This window comes from Schistocerca nitens, chromosome 9 (assembly GCF_023898315.1).
Source record: "Schistocerca nitens isolate TAMUIC-IGC-003100 chromosome 9, iqSchNite1.1, whole genome shotgun sequence".
NCBI lineage: Eukaryota > Metazoa > Arthropoda > Insecta > Orthoptera > Acrididae > Schistocerca > Schistocerca nitens.
Genome location: NC_064622.1, coordinates 100,321,529 through 100,345,469, shown reverse-complemented (window position 1 = coordinate 100,345,469; position 23,941 = coordinate 100,321,529). Strand labels below are relative to the sequence as shown.

Here is a 23,941-nt window from a genome sequence, read left to right as displayed (position 1 = left end):
ATCTCTTGCTCCGGCACCTTTACTTCATGGTACCTGCAACTTTGCCGGTGGGTGTAAACCCTTCACCACCTTGGCTTCATGCAGCGGCCTGTGTTCATCTTGGCCTTAATTCACTTCCTAGGGACACTACTCCAACCTCACACTATTGCCTTCAGTTTCACAACCTTTGCACAGAACTTCACGATAGTACCTCGAGCCGGCCACGGTGGTCTAGCGGTTCTGGCGCTGCAGTCCGGAACCGCGGGACTGCTACGGTCGCAGGTTCGAATCCTGCCTCGGGCATGGGTGTGTGTGATGTCCTTAGGTTAGTTAGGTTTAATTAGTTCTAAGTTCTAGGGGACTTATGACCTAAGATGTTGAGTCCCATAGTGCTCAGAGCCATTTGAACCATTTGATAGTACCTCGTGTATACTTACGGCTTTCGGATTGACCATGGTGTCGGGTGTGCCTTCGTCATTGGCAACAATGTTTTTTGGTACCAGCTTGCAGAACACTGCTCAGTATTTACAGCAGAGCTCTTTGCTCTGTATCAGGCCAAGCAGTACATCCGGTGACACAGGAATTTTAATTGTGTCATCTGCTCCGACACTCTGTGCCCTTCAAAGCCTCTGTGTGGTGTACACAGTCCGTCCCTTAGTGCAACAGGTCCAGGAAAGCTGTCACTTGCTCACTCTTGATGGAGCCCACTGTGATGTTTGTGGGTTCCTAGTCATGTCGGTGTGACAGGAAACAAGGCCACTGACGCTGCTGCCAAGGTTGCAGTCGTACCTCAGTCCAATAGTGCTTACATTTCCCTCCGATGATCTGTGTTGCAGTCTGTCAGTAGGTGGTGTCACTTTAGCATCACCACTGGTCCTCCTTCATGGGTACAAACTCTGGGTAACTAAGCCTCTCTCACCAGCTTGGCAGACCTCCTCTCGGCCCTCGCTGTGAGATGATTTTAGCTCAGTTGCGCATTGGGCACTATCTTTTTTAGTCATCGTTATTTGTTAAGTAGTGCTCCCCCACCACTTTGAACTCATTGCGCTCAACCTTTGACGGTCTGCGGTTTTCTGACAGAATGCCCTTTTTGTAACAATTTACGTTTTTGTTTGTGTTTGCCATCTGATTTATCAGCCGTTTTTTGTGAACGATATGCTGGCTGTTGACTGCGTTTTACTTTTTACCCATTGTAGAAATATGGCGAAGGGCATTTAATTTTCTGTTCATAATCTCAGTTTATCTGTGGCGTATTTTATAGCACTTTCTCTATGTCCCTTTTTCTAGCTGTCTTCTCTTCTGTCGATCGGGATTAACATGTAGTTGTCTCCAACTCTTCTTTGTTTTGAGTAAGAATGAGGGAACTGTATGTAGAATTAGAGGAAATCCTTATACATCTTATGTTTTCACATGTTCCAAAATTATTAAAATTGCATTTTGCAGTTACTGTAATCCATAAAAACTGTGGCAGTTGGCCATTTCAATCTCTCCCTTTTTTTACAAGAATTAATGAGTATTAAATCATGACGATATTCCTATTGTGACCAGCACAGTTTCTAGCAAGTGCACACATGCTTGGTACTGTTTCAAGAGATTATAAGATACTTTAAGCATAACATACCTTGGTCTTCTTGAAGAGGTTGCTGGGTGTGTAAGCAAGTGATAACTGCTTAGTTTTTGGATCTGCCAGGTGTGTTGGTTAAACATGCCCCTGCCCCTTTCTCACAGGGCAGGCATCACACTTGAATAGCTTTTGCTCTTTCAGTGCCAAATTACTATACACAAAGTACATACTTCTACTTAAGAAATCATAGAATGTTCACAAGATTTTACAGTATTATCATTTATGTTGCATTCCTGGAACTGAAAAGTAAAAGGAAATGAAACCCATGTTGCAGCAAGATATTTCTGCAAATACAAATAATTTGGTGCAAAATGGAGTTACAAAATGCTGACATATTGAGTTGGAAACAGAATAAACAGTTTAGATTTAGACGCAGAGTGGAGGCTGTAATAGAGTTTATTACATAAAATGACACTAATGGGTAATTAGTTCAATAGATATTAAAACTGCAGTTTTTTGTAAATTTCAGTTCCTTTTGAACAACTTTGAAAGTAAAAATATTTTCCTCATACAGTTACTACACTAATACTGAAAAAGATACCTGGTATTAACAACCAACCATAATTGTGTTGCAGTGCATTCGTGTGACAGATGCAGGAGTAGCGCAGTTGGCTACACCCCCTGCAACCACGATTTCCACGTTAGCCTCTCTGGATCTGTCATCCTGTAGGTTGCTAACAGATTCAAGTCTCGACCACTTGGCACATTGTGATGCTCTAGTTCGACTGGACCTCTGCCATACACCGAATGTCACTGATGCCGCTCTTGCAAAGTTTGCCGAACAGTCACGACATGGCCTACATGTTATTGATACAAAAGTGATAGTTAAGAAGAAAACATCATCTCAAAGCCCACCCACCCCAACATCACCTGGAAAAACATCCACCTGATGTGCTGGATATGCAGTAGCATGGAAATGTGATATACTCTGCATCAGAAACCACTAAGTGCCAAGTTTCTTATTGTGATATTTGGTAGTACATGTATTGAGCATTTAGTTTGTCAGAACTAAGAAAGATAAGGACAAGCTGGCTAATGTTTTGGTACTGTTGTCATGCAGAAGATTGCACTGGAGTGGTCTATTACTGTCAATTTGTAATGCAAAGTTAGCTGAGAAAATGTGTAATGTTAGAGATTTGGGTCCTTCAGGTCAACATCTTTAGCATGTACTCTTCTAATCCTGCAGATAATTTGTGCAATGTTAAAAGTAAAATTGCTTGACTGATTTTTGAGAGCAGGTCATAAAAATTTCCTGAAAATTGACCAACTTTTTAGATGGTCAGATTAAATCTGTACTGAAGTGCACTATTTTCTTTGCTGTGATTCACACATGTATATGAATAACAAACATGGAAATTCCTGGATGGAAAAAAAGTAAAATAAAGGAAAGGCAACCACACACCAGTCCTCTATGGGTAAGTGGTTGCCTTTCCCTTATTTTACATATTTTTGCACATCTTTAAGAGATGACAGCAGGTAGGATACAGCGGAGGATGATCAAATTCTAAAAGACTGCAGATTTACAAGTATAATTTTTGAAGCTTTTTGTATTATCAGATTACTGTCTTGAAGTTTTATTTTTACTGAATTTTACAGCCATTGGATTATTTAAAAATCTTGAAAGGTGTCAAATTTTTTTCTGTATATTAAAAGTGTGTTGGATTGGAAACTCTTTGTCTCCGACACTTGCCTTGATTACTATTACTGTAACATTTAATTTGTCACAAGGAAATTTTGAGCATTTTGAATCGCCATTTCCTGCATCTTTCAACTTCATAGGTATTTTCACACTAAGTAAATAAAGACCAGGTTTAACAATATGTGAACTGTGAAATTATTGTATTTTGAGGCTAGCTGGAAGGAAGAATAATGGCTTGTATTCACATCAGAAATTGTAGTACATGCAATAGTGACATGTGATAATGCTGATTTCTCTTATGGGTCCCCTTGTTAGCTTTGTTTAGTCAGTGAAATTGTGTTTTTGCTTGGGAGCTTCACTAGCCACATTCCTGACATACATAAAAGCTGATGAGCTATGTTATGTTAGGAAGAACTTGCAGTTTTCCTCCATCCTGTACTTGATACGAGAGCTGCATGCCAATTCTTGTGCAATATTTAAGCATGTGATAAATCATTCTCATTAGAACAGCAAATATTATTACATAACTACTTATAATTTAATTTTTGTCTCCTCCCCCCCCCCCCCCACCCCACCCCAGACAACTGTATTCACTTAAAGATTTTATGTCTAAAGTGTGCTTCTGTTCCTGTATTGCTGTAATAAAGGATATTTGTTAAATGTTGACATTATTAAAGTGTTTCATCAGATGTCTTTATAATTTATTTTATTCATCCTGTAAAGTCCTTTTAAAACTGGAAGGGTTTTCATTGCTGACACCTCGCATCCTGAAAGAGTGCTGTCCAAATGTTAAAGTATTGTATAAAACACTTGAAATAAATCAGTGTAACTTATCACAATATTTGTATTTGCTCTACATGTGTGCATGTGAGTGAATTCTGCGATTGCCTCTTCCACCCCCCACCCCCTTCCTTTTCGTACCCTGCCCCATGGATTGTGGAGGACAGAAGAGAAGAAGCAGGATCGTCAACTCCGTAAGTGGTGGATCCAGGAATGTAAACTAGTTGTTGTGTGGCTAGAACTTAAGCAAGAAATAATTGCACCATTTCTCAAAGTCAAAGTCAAGGTGGATGTGGTAGGAGTGCTGCACAGCTGGTAGTACAATTGTAGCTGCCTTGGGGAGTGTCCACACAGATCACCAGTAGTGTAGTACAACTGGAGAGATAAGATCACATCTGCTAGAGAGACTTTGATCTATCGAAAGAAGTGTGGTTGACACAAGCCAGTAATTTTGGCCAGAGTGAACTTTGATGGATTTGGTGGTGAAGTAGCCATGGGGAGACAGGAATGCTGGATACAAAAACATTTCAGGTAGTGGTTGCAGTTGATGCAGGAAGAGGTGCTATTGCAGAGTTGGATGCTGTTGTGCTCAATAACTTGTGTCGGAAAGAGGTGCCAAAGTTGCCTATGACGGTTGGAGGCAAGTTGTGCAATTGTAAGTGGTCAGAAAGATATGTTACATTAGATTCCTTTCATGTGTCTCGAATGTGCATTTTAGTAGTCAGTCCACGGTAGGTGTGTGGTAGTTGAACGGTGAGGTCGGTGTTGCGTGATCAGCAGGTGGTGGTTGAGCTGTGCAGTGGAGTCATACAGAAGACATTGTGACGTGTTGCACAGCCAGAAGAGTGCGACCAATGATGCCAGCAATGTGATAGCCAGATGGTGAGGCAGGGCACAGTGTACCAAAGTGTGTGCTTTGTTGTGTAGAGTCGGATGTCGGGTGGGTTGGTTCAAATGGCTCTGAGCACTATGGGACTCAACTGCTGTGGTCATAAGTCCCCTAGAACTTAGAACTACTTAAACCTAACTAACCTAAGGACAGCACACAACACCCAGCCATCACGAGGCAGAGAAAATCCCTGACCCCGCCGGGAATCGAACCCGGGAACCCGGGCGTGGGAAGTGAGAACGCTACCGCATGACCACGAGATGTCTGGTGGGCATGACTGGTCAGTCCTGCTCTTGTTATGGCAGTTGTGTATCAAGGCTATGAGCTGCTCGAGGGCCAGGACCATGGCAGCAGATGTAGCACTATTACATTGCACATGAAACATTTTCTCCGTATGTGGTGTTGGTGAACCACTAAAAACTCATCAGCTGAGGTGGCACATTCCTTAACTCTGCCAATGGATGTAAGATTGTCTACCTGTTGTCTTTTGAACAGTTGATGTACCAGGTAGGGCAGGGGGCATCAGGTTAAAAGGTCATGGGATACAGGGGCCCATGTCAAAGTGCAGGAGCGTGGTGTTTTGTAAGATCAGAGTGAGGTGGAGGTGTCATAAGAAGTCCATCCCCAGGTCCAGTTGTATGTCTGTAAAAATATCCATGTGAGGCATCGAGACAGTGACCATTGTACGGTGTGAGGCATGGATACATGCACTGTGATCGAGCTGATAGCCCTACGCAGTTGCAATGACATGCATTTGTCCTGTCGAGCTATCAGACGGTAGTGAGTTGTCAGAAGTAGAGTCCACTGAAAGGAGGTTCATCAGAGGGAGGGAGGCAGATGGTACAGCTGAAAACATGTTTCCCAGAAAAGGGACCAGTTTTGAGTTAATGCAGCCTACCGGAGTTGCAAAACGAACCCTGTCGTCGAGGACCGTTCGCCACAAAGGGCACAGATTCACCACGAGATGGGGAAACTCACAGGTGTCTATCGTCTATTGAGCCCTAAGCACTGTAGTGGGAGAGTGAGACGAGAACCTATGTCATAGGGAAACCCAGGAGAAGATGTTTGTGGCCAGGAAGACATAGCAGTGTTGAATATGGCGGACCTAAGATCGGTCATAAAGGGGAACATTTATGGAAACCATTTAATGCTTTAGTAGTGCACGGAATGAAGCCACAGCAATTTTAATCTACTATCCTTCATAAATTTTCATGGTGATCCCAATAAAACTTGAATATTGATCATATCTATAATAGTTTAGGATTTACTGTTAAAGTGAAGTTCACAAGTTTTGTAACAAAGACATGAATGCTAAAATCTGAACGCTTTAGTCGATCTTAATGATCAACATTTCATATAGAAGCGCATCATTAAAATGACAAATGTCGTATGTCGTAAATATCAACTCTGTAACTTCATTTGTTTAAAAGATACAGTAAATATAAATTTTCCTATCGATCTCATTTTATATCCTGAGTTGAAACAAGGCCCCGGGAGTAGACAACATTCAATTGGAACTACTGACGGCCTTGGGAGAGCCAGTCCTGACAAAACTATACCATCTGGTGAGCAAGATGTATGAGACAGGCGAAATACCCTCAGACTTCAAGAAGAATATAATAATTCCAATCACAAAGAAAGCGTGTGTTGACAGATGTGAAAATTACCGAACTATCAGTTTAATAAGTCACAGCTGCAAAATACTAACGCGAATTCTTTACAGACGAATGGGAAAACTGGTAGAAGCCAACCTCGGCGAAGATCAGTTTGGATTCCGCTGAAATGTTGGAACACGTGAGGCAATACTGACCCTACGACTTATCTTAGAAAATAGATTAAGGAAAGGCAAACATACGTTTCTAGCATTTGTAGACTTAGAAAAATCTTTTGACAATGTTGACTGGAATAATCTCTTTCAAATTCTAAAGGTGGCAGGGGTAAAATACAGGGAGCGAAAGGCTATTTACAATTTGTACAGAAACCAGATGGCAGTTGTAAGGGTAGAGGGGCATGAAAGAGCAGCAGTGGTTGGGAATGGAGTGAGACAGGGTTGTAGCCTCTCCCCGATGTTATTCAATCTGTATATTGAGCAAGCAGTAAAGGAAACAAAAGGAAAAATTCGGAGTAGGTATTAAAATCTATGGAGAAGAAATAAAAACTTTACGGTTTGCCGATGACATTGTAATTCTGTCAGAGACAGCAAAGGACTTGGAAGAGCAGTTGAACGGAATGGGTAGTGTCTTGAAAGGAGGATATAAGATGAACATCAACAAAAGCAAAACGAGGATAATGGAATGTAGTGGAATTAAGTCGGGTGATGCTGAGGGAATTATTTTAGGAAATGATACACTTAAAGTAATAAAAGAGTTTTGCTATTTGGGGAGCAAAATAACTGATGATGGTCGAAGTAGAGATGATATAAACCGTAGACTGGCAATGGCAAGGAAAGCGTTTCTGAAGAAGAGAAATTTGTTAACATCGAGTATAGATTTAAATGTCAGGAAGTCGTTTCTGAAAGTATTTGTATGGAGTGTAGCCATGTATGGAAGTGAAACATGGACGATAAATAGTTTGGACAAGAAGAGAATAGAAGCTTTTGAAATGTGGTGCTACAGAAGAATGCTGAAGATTAGATGGGTAGATCACATAACTAATGAGGAGGTATTGAATAGAATTGGGGAGAAGAGGAGTTTGTGGCACAACTTGACAAGAAAGGACCGGTTGGTAGGACATGTTCTGAGGCATCAAGGGCTCACAAATCTAGCATTCGAGGGCAGCGTGGAGGGTAAAAATCGTAGAGGGAGACCAAGAGATGAATACACTAAGCAGATTCAGAAGGATGTAGGTTGCAATAAGTACTGGGAGATGAAGAAGCTTGCATAGGATAGAGTAGCATGGAGAGCTGCATCAAACCAGTCTCAGGACTGACGACGACAAATTTAAATTATCAGTATTTCCAGTTAAGCATTATATCATCATTTCCTCCACACAAAACTCATTGAACGATGACAGCATGACACCTTATTGAATCATTAGGTAATAGAACATTTGTTGTAAAGTTTAGTGCATAATAGTTACTTTTGTTCTTTATTTATCAGAAAGCACATTGGTGCAATGCTACTAGCCCTGGCATTCAAAGCTAAGAGGGAAACTATTGGTTTTACATTAAAGAATTTAACAATGGATATTATTGTTACTTTATTTAGAATGTGAAAGTGGTCAAGCTTTGATTATTTGAATATGATAAAGTGTAAAGTAATGTAGAATAAGCTGTAGCCAATCAGATGGACAGCTTCAGAAAAGGGAACTGCCCTAGTCAGTTGAGCGAGGATACTCGGCGCGCGGGAAACGCAGCCGGGGATGGGCAGAGGAAGTATTGGTGCAAACAGGAAAGTGGGCATTTTGGCTGGAGACACCAAAGGGTACAGTTTGGATTGAAACGCAAAAGTGGACAGTTGGTCTTTAGGCAACTAGGAAGTAAAACGACTTAGAAAACTTTGTGTTGTGTGGTATTGCGGGACTTAGTCTCTGAGCAGTGAGCAGCCATGTTTCTGGTGTGAACTGTAACTTTTTGCGTAGATAACTTGTATTTTGCCTTGAGATTGTGAATGATCGAACTGTGTCAAATGGATATGCGCTAGAGTGTAACAGTAACTATAAATACCACCACTTTTGCTATTAGTTTGATTTCTGGATAAACTTTATTCTAACCAAATCACAACTGTGTGGCCTACATCAGTTATGGGTCATTAATTTGGTTCCCAATATTATTATTATTATTATTATTATTATTATTATTATTATTATTATTATTTCTTTACTTTCTCAGACGTTGAGTCTGGTTAAGAATGGAAAGTGACGCGGACCTTGATCAAGCGTCACTTCCTATTAACTGTATGGTATGTGTTATATTGCATTTAGGAACTTTCGGGTAATTGAACATGTATCAATAATTACGGATTTCTGTAGTTGTATATATATGTTTGGATGTAGCTGTATTGCATTGATGTACTGGTGGATATTGTGTGGTATGACTCCTGTAGTTGATAGTATAATTGGTATGATGTCAACTTTATCCTGATGCCACATGTCTTTGACTTCCTCAGCCAGTTGGATGTATTTTTCAATTTTTTCTCCTGTTTTCTTTTGTATATTTGTTGTATTGGGTATGGATATTTCGATTGGTTGTGTTAATTTCTTCTTTTTATTGGTGAGTATGATGTCAGGTTTGTTATGTGGCGTTGTTTTATCTGTTATAATGGTTCTGTTCCAGTATAATTTGTATTCATCATTCTCCAGTACATTTTGTGGTGCATACTTGTATGTAGGAACTTGTTGTTTTAAAAGTTTATGTTGTAAGGCAAGCTGTTGATGTATTATTTTTGCGACATTGTCATGTCTTCTGGGGTATTCTGTATTTGCTAGTATTGTACATCCGCTTGTGATGTGATCTACTGTTTCTATTTGTTGTTTACAAAGTCTGCATTTATCCGTTGTGGTATTGGGATCTTTAATAATATGCTTGCTGTAATACCTGGTGTTTATTGTTTGATCCTGTATTGCAATCATGAATCCTTCTGTCTCACTGTATATATTGCCTTTTCTTAGCCATGTGTTGGATGCGTCTTGATCGATGTGTGGCTGTGTTAGATGATACGGGTACTTGCCATGAAGTGTTTTCTTTTTCCAATTTACTTTCTTCGTATCTGTTGATGTTATGTGATCTAAAGGGTTGTAGAAGTGGTTATGAAATTGCAGTGGTGTAGCCGATGTATTTATATGAGTGATTGCCTTGTGTATTTTGCTAGTTTCTGCTCGTTCTAGAAAGAATTTTCTTAAATTGTCTACCTGTCCATAATGTAGGTTTTTTATGTCGATAAATCCCCTTCCTCCTTCCTTTCTGCTTAATGTGAATCTTTCTGTTGCTGAATGTATGTGATGTATTCTATATTTGTGGCATTGTGATCGTGTAAGTGTATTGAGTGCTTCTAGGTCTGTGTTACTGCATTTCACTACTCCAAATGAGTAGGTCAATATTGGTATGGCATAAGTATTTATAGCTTTTGTCTTGTTTCTTGCTGTCAATTCTGTTTTCAGTATTTTTGTTAGTCTTTGTCTATATTTTTCTTTTAGTTCTTCTTTAATATTTGTATTATCTATTCCTATTTTTTGTCTGTATCCTAGATATTTATAGGCATCCGTTTTTTCCATCGCTTCTATGCAGTCGCTGTAGTTATCCAATATGTAATCATCTTGTTTAGTGTGTTTTCCCTTGACTATGCTATTTTTCTTACATTTGTCTGTTCCAAAAGCCATACTTATATCATTGCTGAATCCTTCTGTTATCTTTAGTAATTGGTTGAGTTGTTGATTTGTTGCTGCCAGTAGTTTTAGATCATCCATGTATAGCAAATGTGTGATTTTGTGTGGGTATGTTCCAGTAATATTGTATCCATAATTTGTATTATTTAGCATGTTGGATAGTGGGTTCAGAGCAAGGCAGAACCAGAAAGGACTTAATGAGTCTCCTTGGTATATTCCACGCTTAATCTGTATTGGCTGTGATGTGATATTATTTGAATTTGTTTGGATATTAAGTGTGGTTTTCCAATTTTTCATTACTATGTTTAGGAACTGTATCAATTTAGGATCTACTTTGTATATTTCCAATATTTGTAGTAACCATGAGTGGGGTACACTATCAAAAGCTTTTTGGTAATCAATGTATGCGTAGTGTAGCGACCTTTGTTTAGTTTTAGCTTGATATGTCACCTCTGCATCTATTATCAGTTGCTCTTTACATCCTCGTGCTCCTTTGCAACAGCCTTTTTGTTCTTCATTTATAATTTTGTTCTGTGTTCTATGTGTCATTAATTTCTGTTTAATGACTGAAGTTAATATTTTGTATATTGTTGGTAGGCATGTTATGGGGCGATATTTAGCCGGGTTTGGTGTGTCTGCTTGATCTTTAGGTTTCAGATAAGTTATTCCATGTGTAAGTGTATCAGGGAATGTGTATGGGTCTGCAATGTAACTGTTAAATAATTTAGTTAGATGTGAATGTGTTGAGGTGAACTTCTTTAACCAGAAATTTGCTATTTTATCTTTTCCAGGGGCTTTCCAATTGTGAGTAGAATTAATTGCTTGGGTGACTTCATGTTGCAAAATTATCACTTCAGGCATTTGTGGTATCATCTTGTATGTGTCTGTTTCTGCTTGTATCCACCGTGCATGCCTGTTATGTTGTACCGGGTTTGACCATATGTTGCTCCAGAAGTGTTCCATGTCTGTTATGTTTGGTGGATTGTTTATTTTAATGTGTGTGTTATCTATTGTCTGGTAAAATTTCTTTTGGTTTGTGTTGAATGTTTGGTTTTGTTTCCTTCTTTTTTCACTTTTTTTGTATCTTCTGAGTCGTTTGGCTAATGCTTGTAATTTCTGCTTCTTTTCGTCTAATTGCTCTGTCGCTTCTTGTTGTGAGATTTTACCTAACCTTTTTCGTTTTTTTTCCGAGATTTCATTTCTTATAAATTGTGTTAGCTGTCCGATGTCTTTTCTCAGTTTTTCTATTTTGATCTGTAGCCTGTGTTGCCATGCTGGTTTTGTGGGTTTCTTCTGTGTGTTGGTTGGTTCTGATCTCTGCCTAGTGTGTATATTTAGTGTAGTGAGTGCTCCTATATAAACCAGTAGTTGTAACTCTTCCATAGTTGTGTTTTCATTTATTTTTTTGTGTATGATTGTGTTGATAGTTTTTATTGTTGTTTCGACTTGTGGGTTATTTGGCGGTCTATGCAAGAATGGTCTAATGTCTGTATATGTGTCTTTGTATTCTATATATGTCAGCTGAAATTTTTCTTCTATATCTAACATGTGTGTCACTTCGTGTTCTATTTGTGCTTGTTCTGGTGGCTGTCTTAAGATTTCGTTTTCCTCCAACTGTTTAATTGATGCGTGTTGTTCTTTGTTTGTTTGCTCTGGGATGTTTGAGTCCATTACTGTATTTTCTTCTTCTTCTGATTGCACATTATTTTGTTCCAGTATTTGTTGAACTTGTTGTTTGATGTTTTCTAATTCTGACTGGGGTATCCTGTTATTTTTGATTATTACACGGATCTGATCAGCTAGTCGTTGTTCTGTTAAAAATTTTAATTCTGGGTATCTGGTGATAAATGTTGTGTATACTTGTGATCTGTATCCAGTTGTGTTGGTTCCTAGATTTGTTGCTTGGTAATAACAGACCATGAGGTGTCGATTAACTTCATCTGACCATCTCATCCTCTGTCTTTGTTTTCCTTCTAGGGTGGTTGCAGGAAGCGTATCCTGCAAAACACCTCTATTTGGATTTGAATCATTTTCCAGTTGGCTAGCAGTGTCATTACCATTGTGGGCGGGCATAGGGTTCAAGCGTCGTCCCCGACCATGACGGCGCTTGTCCGAGGCTTCTTTAGTTCTGTCCTGAACCAACTTATCACACTAAAAGGGGGGTTAGCCCTATTAGTGGTTTGTTCTTTTCATCGCCTTTTACGACTGGCAGAACATACCGGAGGCCTATTTTTTTCCCGGGCCTCCACGGGAATTATTATTATTATTATTAGGTGTGTGTGTGTGTGTGTGTGTGTGTGTGTGTGTGTGTGTGTGTGTGTGTGTGTGTGTGTGTGTGTGTGTGTTTCGCAAACTTGCCATCAGCCAGAAAATTTAACCAAAGGGTCACAAGTGTCTAATTTAGGATTTAGGGCGTGTAATGCGACACATGCGGTTCAACCCGTAGATGAGTATGAGCCAAGATATTTCAATGAAGGGGAAGCGCAAGTGAGCCCAAACATCTTTAGGGTGTTAGCTCGCACAGTGAATGAAGAAGCCACTTGGAATACTTGTCTGTCCAAAGTGATCACATCTGTGTGCACAGTCAGAGGTGTAAAGACTTGTAGCAATCTTTGTTGGTGGAATAAGAGAAGGTTCACTGGCATGCAGCGTACTGAGGTGACAAGTCTTCTCGAATAGGATGAACTTGTTGCAGGCACTATTGAGTAGTCACTAGAGGTGAAAGTCACATGCAGTATCGTCAAACTGCAATTGCACAGATGCAGTGGCCCGTGTGGTTTGGACGCCTGCTGCAATGCTGGTAGTAGTGTCTTGTGCAGGCATGAGTGCAGCAAGATCAGTAGCACCTCGGCTGTGTGGGTGACACACACGCATCACTTGCTTGGCACAGAGGATTGCATAATGTGAAAGATGCTCAAATTGTTCCCCTTATCCGGAAATGGATCAAAACTTTAGAGGAGACTGGTCCAACGCTGGCAAAACCAAAATCTGAGCTACCAAGGTAATCATGACGGGACAAATCCAAAGAGAGTAAGTTTGTGACCATCCTAACGTCTCCATTTGTAAATGTGTAAAGTCGTCAAATGTACATAACCATCATTGCACCAGATTCTGTAAAAAGTCCTTAAACTACACCCTTACAAAATACAATTGGTGGAAGAATTAAAAACTTCAGGATTATTAACATTTATTAGCATAGCTATCTAGTTTGCCAGTCAAGAATGGGTAAACTGTGTCAGTGTTACACCATGAAGATTACACAACCATTATAATACAAAAACAAATTGGCATTAAGTGTACATGATGATGAACAAATTTGCATTTAGTATAGTATTACACTTAATGGCACATAGTGAGGAATTTTTAACAAGTATAACTTCATATCACATGGTAGTGCATTGTTTAGGGAGTCCAATTTGCTGTTTCACTGTCAAAGAACTCACTTAAACCGTAGAGTGGTTTTTGGTGTCAGTTTTGACACATCTGTTTCAACAGAAATTCGACCAAATAGGGAAAATGGAGAAAGGAGGAAAGTATGAAATGATGTATAGACTGGCTACTGAGAGAGTTTTTGAATGTAAAAGAAAGAGGAATAACATAAAATAGAAAGAGTGGATGGTACTCTAGCAGAACAACCACAGGAGGTTTTGAAAAGATTGCAAGAATATATTGAATGTCTGTATAAGGGGGATGAAATACAAAGCAAAATTAAGGTTGAAGAGGAAGATGGAAAGGGATTTGCCATCTTGGAAGCAGAAGTAGAAAAGGTGCAGAAGGAGATGAAAAATAGGAAGGCATGTGGAATTGATGATTTGCCAGCAGAACTGTTGAAGAGTCCTGGAAACAAGGCAAGAAAAGAAATAGTCTACCTCTGTAACGAGGTATATGACAAAGGGGAATGGCCTCAGGACTTCCTTGCAACAGTTGTGATACAAATAGAGAAAAAGAAGAAACACTAAAAAGTGTGAAGAGCATAGGACCACCAGTCAAATTTCTCATGCAGCTAAAGTCTTGCTGATAATGTTGAATAGAAGGCTATATGGCAAGCTGGATAAATGGATTGCAGAGGAACAGTTCTGACTTAGATGAGGAAAAGGAACAAGAGATGCCGTTGGCCTGTTAAGAACTATAAGGGAAAGATATATGGAAAAAGGTAGAGAAAACTTTGCTGTTTTTTTTTTATAGATTTAGAAAAGGCTTTTGACAGAGTCCAGTGGAAGAAGCTGATGGATATTTTGAAGAGGACAGGAGTAGATTGGAAAGAGAGACGGCTGATACAGAATCTATATTTACACCAGAAAGTAAGGATAAGGATTGGAAATGAAATGTCAGAAGGAAGGAGAATTGGACGAGGTGGTAGACAAGGTTGTTGCCTTTCCCCACTGTTGTTTAATGCATACCTTGAGATTAATGTGAAAAGCTTAGATGGGAAAAGAGGAATATGTATTGGTGGAAAGAGAATAGAATGTGTTAGATTTGCTGATGACATGGTATTAGTGGTAGAAAGTGAGCGGACAGTGAATAACATGCTATAAGATCTGAATGAAGCTTGTGTCGAATATGGGATGCAAATAAACACAGCAAAAAATAAAATAAAAGAAAGAGTATGGTCATCAGTACAAGATGCAGACTGTCCAATATTAAAATAGGACAGTCCACCATTAGCCAAGTAAGTGCATTTAAATATCTTGGAAGCACAATAACTGAAGACCAAGAGGTGAAAACTCGAATTGCCATAGTTAAGGAGGCATTCAACAGAAAGAGGAGACTCTTCTGTGGTAAATTAGATAAAGGTCGAAGGAAAAGGCTTGGCAAATGTTTTGTCTGGAGTGTGGCACTATATGGGGCAGAAACATGGACACTGAAATGAGGGGATGAAAAAAGGTTAGAAGCATTTGAGATGTGGATGTGGAGGAGACTGGAGAGAATAAGCTGGATGGAAAGAGTGTGTAATGAAAAAGTATTGGAAAGGTTTCGTGAGAGAGGATGTCTGCTGCAGGATGTACAAGAAAGGAAAGCAAACTGGTTGGGACTTTCATTGAGAAGGGAGTGCTTGCTAGCAGATGTTTTGGAGGGATTGGTTTGTTGGAGAAGACTGAAAGGAAGGAGGAGATAAAAGATGATAGACGACGACGATGTGATGTCTTTCCTCAAAACCACACAAAGTCCAAGGATTGCATTTTAGTATGTAGATGGTTGAACATGTTAATAGCTACCAGTGGGAAACTGTCCCATGGCATAGAGTTGACAGCTTGGGATGTCTGTCTCCCTTACTATGTGTATTATAATTTTGGACATCACTCCTGTTGGTGAATGTTTCATGATTTTCTTCCACATAAACGAGACAGGTTATGATCCTTATTGCTTTGCAGCCTGTAGAGTGACACTATAGTAACAGGCTGTAGTTAATGTGGCTGGGGAACAATGAATAATATACCACCAGCAGATACCGATGAGTTATTACATGCTTGTTTCCTCATAAGCTATGACTCGTGACAGTTTTACACATAAATGTACAGTGTGTTCTTGCCAAGCGAGTTTACTATCCACCATGACCCCCCCCCCCCCCCCCCCCCGAAGCTTCACAGTCCCTGCACTTTTTATGTATCCTTTGTCACAGAGTCTACAAACCATTTTTTTGTGTTTTTTCTTCATTTATTTCCATTTTGTATACAGCAAACCATTCCTTTGTAGTCTCAAAACAAAGCATATACTTATTGAGTGTTGCTGATATCAATACCTTTTGAGTACAGAGTTGTGTCATCTGTGAACTGCATGTAGTGTCCATTACTGGGAACAGGAGGCAGCCTGTTACAGATATCTGTGGCACAGCATATTCAAACTTTCACTCACATTATAGTGCTCCTTGGACTGATACAATCTGCCTTCTGTTTTCCAAATAAGATTTGAGGGTTGCCAGAACACTGCCTCCAACTCCATATTTACTGAGCTTGTTTAGGAGTACCTTTTCCAGGAACCATGCTGCACATCTGTAGAGAGTTCATTAATTTCAAAGTAATGAAGTGGCAGCCATCCCAGTGTCTACATGCCGAGCTGCCATGAAAAGTTTTGTTCATAATTTAAATGGGTGCTGTAGACATGCTGGATTGCATTTAAATGACTTTTTCAGAAATAAATTCCTATACTGTATATTTCAGTAATAAAGATTTTGTTGATAATTTCAGCCTCTATTTTATTTTGACACATCAAATATAAACTTTCGAGACCCTCTTTATTATGTAGCATACATCAAGATAGCGCACAGGAAGAAATCATTTTTACTAAATTTAGCTACTGAAATTTAAACGGCTGCACACATTAAACTTTTAACATCCCTCTGTTTGCATCTGTGGTTAAACAGAATGTGTTGCAGGAAGTTCATAATTACCTACATGATATCCACTGCTATATAAAGGCCTCCTCAACACTCATATGTGGATTACATTCTTCAGCTACAAGCACCCATGTTGTTCTTGCATATTTCTTATCATCGTGGACTCACCTTCCATTAAGTTGTCGTCTTAGTGTTTCCTTATCTCTTGGAACATCCTTTGGCCATCTAGCACATATTTGGTGCCACATACCTTCATTTAATTTTCATTTGAGTCATAATTACACTTTCCATTCTAATGTGTTCCCTCATCCACTAGTTTGTTCTCCCGTCTCTCCTAATAATTACCAACATGCACCTTGCTGACTGACACACTTTTTGAATGGCTTCTTCATTTAAAAATCCACACCCCACTTCCTAATGTCAAAACAAGTAAAATACACTGACTGTAAACTTTCTTTTCAGACACAATGGAAGCTTAATTTAGAAAAAAACTATCTAGTTAACCACAAACACTCCAGGCCATTTTTACCCTTCTGTCATGTATTTCACTGTCCATACAGTTGTGGTTTTAAACTGCTCTAAATACAAAAACTAAACGGGTTCAGTGTTTGCTACTATTTTGTTTTTAGCATGTTGGATGCACATTATATTAGTCTTACTTTGATTTTCATACGTACTTTCGAACTTTCTATATTAGGATACTCCTTTGTTGTTGCAGTTTAACTCAACAGCAGACTAAGTACATTGTTAGCAACAAAATGAAGATGATACAGATATGTTCCATTATGATGTACTCAGTTCTCCCAGATCAAAGACCTGAAAAGTTCCTCTACAACTGCTGAAAATCATTTCAGTAATAAATATCCTTACCCTGCTTGTCAGTAGGGAGCAATACGTGATACTTATTTCTAGAAAATAAAATTATTTTCAGAGTGTTAATTACTGTTTAACTATCCCAAAATAACATGATAAAACAATGACTGACAGATTGAAACTAAATGTACTTTCCAAAATCTGTGCCGGACTCATCTTTCCATTCAGTACTGGGAAGTCCTTGGTGGAAATAAATAGAGGAGTTAAGGTAACAACTCAGCAAATAATGGAGTCCCCAAGTTGTCTACAGGCACACAAGAAAAAGAGGGAATTTTGCCTCCTTTAGATCTACACTGCTCATTCATTCTATGCTGAATCATAGTCCATCCTTATGCCACACTTATGCCCAACCCCTTGGCACGTGGATCATACTCCTGTGGAAGACACAGGAGCAAGACCTGTCTGATACATTCACCCAGCACATCCTGTTCGTCCTCTCACTCACTTATCCTATCCTATCAGAGGCAGGGCCCCTTTGAACACAGTCTCATCATATACCAGCTCTATTGTACATTCTGCACAGTATTTTATACTGGCACATTGAGTAACCAGCTTGTCGTGAGTTAATGGCTACCGCAAAACTGCAACCAAGAACAGAGTTGGCCACCCAATGGCAGAACATGCTGCTGAGCACAACACGCTAGATTCCAAAGGCTACTTCACAGCCTGTAACATCCTCCTTCCTTCCAATACCAGCTTCATAAATTACGTGCATGGGAATTATCTTTGTGAGACGTATTTCGATCCTGTAATTCTTCTGGCCTCTATCTCCACTAGCCACTGCCATACACCCACTGCCCATCACTCACACCCGCCTCTCTATAATCACTCTCTTTCTGTGCCCGTCCCCTGCTCCCGAATGAGAATGGAACCAGATCACCAGTGCCACTCCCTGCACTGTGCACTTCCTGCTTCTCCAATCCAACCATAATTTTCACTCTTGTTGATATGCTTGTCAATGATTCAGTACCTCCACTACTCAGCAGGCTGTTGCCTTTATTCATCAGATTATTAATCCTTCAACTTTAAATTTCTTTCCATCCTAATGAAGCCAAATGGAAGCTGTAAGCACTGATATGTTTATTCTTCTGTATATTCACACAGATTGAATCAGTACCATGTTTTTCTTAGGCTGTTAGTACAGATTTCTCAAAAATCTATCAAACTCTGACATGGTGATAATTCATGCTCAGAGCTACATTACATAATTTTGTGGTTAGCAAATGGTCCATTGTGATTTATTATCTTCTAAAGACAGATTGTTCCTTTGCCTGGTTAAAATCTACTATTGTTTCTACAAAGTTGATGACAGTTTTAGTGAATCCCTTGTCCATTACAGACAAGAGGCTGAGAGGTCTGTAGCTTGTCTTGCCTATGTTCTTTCTTTCAGGTCACAAAAAGTGACAGTTTTGTGGTGTCCTGAACACATGCTCCTCCATATCTACATTGAGTGATTCCTTGAGCTGAAGATGACACAGTGGTTGGTTGTTACCGGTGTCCCTTAAGGGTCTGTTGAGACAGAGTTTAGAGTTTCCTTTCTTATGAAGTATAATAATTATAGTATATCTAAAAACAAAGATGATGTAACTTACCAAACAAAAGTGTTGGTATGTTGATAGACACACTAACAAACACAAACACACACACACACACACACACACACACACACACACACAAAATTCAAGCTTTCACAACCCATGGTTGCTTCATCAGGAAAGAGGGAAGGAGAGGGAAAGACGAAAGGATGTGGGTTTTAAGGGAGAGGGTAAGGAGTCATTCCAATCCCGGGAGCGGAAAGACTTACCTTAGGGGGAAGAAGGGACAGGTGTACACTCGCATTGTAATAATAATTATAGTGATATTCCAATTTTGGAGAATTATGTTCCTCTGCAGGCGTTCTGTAAACAATTTTGCAATTCATTTTGTATTAATTTTCCTTCAGCTTTTATCTATCTAACTAATTGTGTGAATCTTTTTATTGTGCCTATCGCGGCTCAGCATCTCTGCTATATGGTGAGTAGCAACTTTCCTTCTCTCGTATTGCAACTTTTTCTCTGTTATTTATTTCACTGTCTGCGATTTTAACTGCAGACAGGTGGTATCTGCCCAACACAAGTTTCTGTTTTGCCTTCATCCCTAGTTATATTAAATTGTGTCGCCTTATTTTTCTCTCTCCCTTGTGAAAATTTCTGAAAGCTTTTAATTCAGCGTATTCTATTACGTTACTACTTCATTTGCAAGAAATTCTTCTGCAGTAAATTGCCTGGTGACAAAATAATTTAGTACATTCAGTAAAACAGTTTAGTATGTTGTTACAAATAAAATCAAAATTAGCTTATTCTCAGATGGACAGACAACAGACTGGAAGAACAGATAGTCTTAACACGGTGTGTTATCCCCTTCAAGTGAGTCATCTAAACAGTAACCCAGTAAATCAAGTAATTGAATGCTCACACAAATGAGGTTTAAAAAAAAATAGTGTACATTTTCATCACATCTGTAAAAATTGCCTTAAAGCACTAATAACCTTTGACAAGGTGGTAATCGATAGTCAACCTTATCTTTGCTATGGATTATCACTGCTCATCATGTGTCACCTGAACCACGCCCCCCTTTTTCACAATATATAAGTCGCTCTCAGACACCCGACCAGTCAAGTCGGCAAGACTCAGTGGAGCAGCACCTCTGAGGAAGTCCAGCGCAGTTCTGGACGAAATGTAAGGAGCAGAAAAGTTCTTGGACCACGACCCCACATCCTGGAAAGTATATCAACAGCCATGTCACCCGGTCGTGAAAGCCTTAATTCTACAACAAGGTTGGTTTTGTTAGCAAAAGAAGCCTAACATCTTGTAACTACCCTCGAAAAGTAGGTTGGGTGAAAATTTAAGAGCCCATTATTTTTTCCATCATCTATATCTGAACTGAAATAGTTTTACAAATAACTGTAAAATTTTAGTGACTATTACTTACTGTTGTATGGCTTGATAATTACCAGCACTTTTGCTGTTTTGAATGCCAAGTTTGTGTCCATATTATTTTGACAAGGCCAATAATGTGAAGCTCATTTATTATAGAAGTAAAAGCACAAAGGAAGGAACTGCCTTGAGTTTTCAGACAAGGTCGGTCTGGCCACCTGCGAGCTAGTCTGCTGCTGTACAGGTGGAGCTTTGAGTAGCTTAATAACACATACGCGCGCACGCACGCACTTATTCAGTTGCTCTATAGCTGTGAACAGAGCCTTTTTTTCTGGTTATACTTATTCTTTCATTGCTTACCTGTTAACAGTGCTACTAGGAGCTTATATTGAGCATCAGGGCAAATGTACTTCATGTGACTGACTGTTGCCAGGAGGTCAGCAGTTAACTTTCTGCTGGTTGCAGCAGCACTGTGACTACACATCACAACGTTCAGGAGATACATAAAAATGGAATGGGGAAATAATTTGATTGTTGTAACAAAGCTTTCAATGTTCATCTGCATTATAATAACAGTTGTAAGAAATGAATGCAAACTTACGACAACAATGTTTTATTTTTTTCTAAAACTTTCGCAAGTACAAAACACCCAGGCTATCATTATATTTACACGTGACATAAAACAATTTCTTTTTTAAAATTAGCTCTAGTAGTAATAGAACTATACTACACAATCCTTAACAGAACTACCTGTAGTAAACCAATTTATCTTTATGTGCACAATACATAATATTTCTGATGTGGTAAACCCTATTTCAGTGGAGATATAAATTACTACATCAATACACAAATACGATGGGCTTATACATCCTTACTTTAAAGCACATTAACAATCCTTAATATAAACTAGACTAAGAGTCTAAATGTCTTGCATTCTGTACTCTAATAGGAAACAAAGTTAAATGGGACAACAATCCTACATTCTCAAAAAAATTCAGCACTTGCTACTGACAACCTAACTGAATGATCCTATGGACATGAAGTGCAGTTTTCATAGTTTAGATTTTTCTCTGTGCCTATGGAGTTTTCAGTGTAAGCTTAGATATAATGAGTCCTACAAAGCCAATTTCAAAATTAAGAAACTACTAACACTACCATCACTATATATTTATAAAACTGTTCAGCTGATGCTAAAATACAAGCAGTACAATCATCTAAATAGAGAAGTGCACATGTACAATACTAGGAGCTACCATGATTATCACTTGGAAAGAAAGAATACAAAAAGTGCTGACAAGAGCCCCTATTACATGGAGACCAAATTTTATAACAAATTTCGAAAAAAAAATTAAAAAGCTTAAGTAGGAGCTGCTTTGAAATTGCCTTGAAGGCGTTCCTCAGTGATAAGTGTTTTTATAGTATTAAGGGGTTGGGTTGTTTGGGGGAAGATACCAAACTGCGAGGTAATCGGTCTCATCAGATTAGGGAAGGACTGAGAAGGAAGTCGGCCGTGCCCTTTCAAAGGAACCATCCCGGCATTTGCCTGGGAGATTTAGGGAAATCATGGAAAACCTAAATCAGGATGGCCGGACGCAGGATTGAACCATCGTCCTCCCGAATGCGAGTCCAGTGTGCTATATAGTATTAAGGAATTCCTCTCAGAGGAGTAGAATACTTTCATTTGTATAAATAGTATTTACATGTACCCAAAAAAAGGAACATAATTTTTTATCTGTAGGCCTATTGTATATAATTGTTTCCCACAATGTTATAAGGGGAATTGATCAATATGTAAACTATGCAAAACAAATCCTTGTACTTGTCCATGCAGAATACATAAATAAATAATTACTCAAAGTTAGGTAAATGTATATTTGTATAATGATTGCAATTTGTTACAAAAATGATTAACAGTTCCTCCACTTAGAACAAATCTCGACCAACAATCTAGATCTTTGCAACATTTAACATAATTTTTTTAACACTTGTGTTTAGATATACATTGTATCATAATAAGCATGCCCTTTCCAGCTACTAGTGCTTGACCAGCAACAGCTGATCAATAAATATACAAGAGTAAGCTTTTATCACAGCATTAAAAAATGAAATTTGTGATAAGTAGAGTTGTTGCAACACCAACAACTGTCCTAACTTCAATTTGGATACTGACAGGGAGTAAAATAATGTTTTTCTTGTTTATTTTACATACTGTTTCCACACAAATGTTAGTGCTTCCTCCCACAATTGTGTGTAGTCTCCCCTGTCATATAAAAAAATTGTAATGCTGTAATCAGATTCATAATATCAAGTAGCACGCTGCAGCATGCACGAAGGCTGGAAATTATATGCATAATCGGATACAATCTACAGGCCTTCAAACTGCAAGATACAGTTTTACTTGATTACCCAATGAAAACCTAAATAAATCACATTTCGTTGTGTGGCCTCATTTTTGTAGCAAAAGAAGGGATACAAGATCAACAAGTATCATCTTCAACTATTATAAATACGTCATCCGATACAACACTTAGAATATGATGATGAAATATAATGTAGTACAGTGCTTGCACCTATGGCAACCATGTTGGCCAGCTGTGCTTCCTCCATGAGAAGCCACCGTGGATGGCTTGTGCCGACTATTTGCCTCTCTGCTATTTTGTGATGGTCTGATAATTCTGATATCTGCTTCTGGGGCTCAAGGTAGAACATTTCATCCCTCAGTTGCTCACACAACTGTGGAAGTTCCTGTAACTATTGCAATAAAATTAGTATTACAAGTGAAATTACACTTCAAAAATAATCACTGTGTAGTACACACTCGCATTTGTTTCACAATACTCATCTCTTAATCACTCACTTAAATATTGTACAGTACAATTAAAGAGGGTAGGCATCTGGGGGTTGCAAAAGTACCATACAATTATGGGGGCTTGAATGTAATTGAAACTTAGGATCCAGTGCTCAATTTTTTTTCAAGAATTCGCTGGCCATCTCATCTGCGAGTCGAAAAGGTTCAAACACTTGGTTTATAAATGGTTAGACTGACTGCCTATCTAGGGGGATATTTGTAAATACAGTGGTGTTGGCAAATTTTCATATTTGCTTCGGGTGCCTCCAGCAATGCAGTATGATGGTGTCTTTGATGTGTGTCCAGCTCGTGCTTAACATCATCCATCAATTGCTACAACCCCCCCAGTAGGAAAAGACCACAGAGAAAACAGTAACTGTGAAGGACTTCTTTCAGTTAAAAACTTAATGCCAGCTCAGTTTTGTTACAGAATTTTGTGTTGAGCTGATACAAACATGTTATGTCATTTTTATTTTGGAATGAATAAAAGAAATGCACGTCTCATGACCTGAATGGCTATTTTGAACACATTGGAAATTAAATTGTATTTAAAATATTCCTGAAAAGAGAAAGGACATGTGGATTCTTTGCATAAGCACTCTTTGAATGAAAATAACCAAGAATATTATACTTTTATGAAATTAAAATTAAAGGAGAAACAGTACAAAAAAACTAACCATTCCCAAACAAAAATAAGTGCTACTAGCCTAAAAATTAGCTGGCAAGGTAACTTAACAA

At 38.8% G+C, this 23,941-nt stretch overlaps 1 protein-coding gene across 2 annotated transcripts in view; it reads right to left on the bottom strand.

Moving 5' to 3' along the window:
* Window positions 1–20,992: 20,992 nt before the first annotated feature.
* The window catches only part of LOC126203058 (uncharacterized), a 30,452-nt gene continuing 27,503 nt past the window's right edge, over window positions 20,993–23,941 (bottom strand). For both annotated transcript variants that reach the window (XR_007540222.1, XM_049937296.1), the window contains exon 3: window positions 20,993–23,106. Coding sequence is in view for 1 of the 2 variants with exons in the window: in XM_049937296.1 (XP_049793253.1) it covers window positions 22,867–23,106 (240 nt within the window). In the remaining variant the exon portion in view is untranslated. The remainder of the gene's footprint in view (window positions 23,107–23,941) is intronic.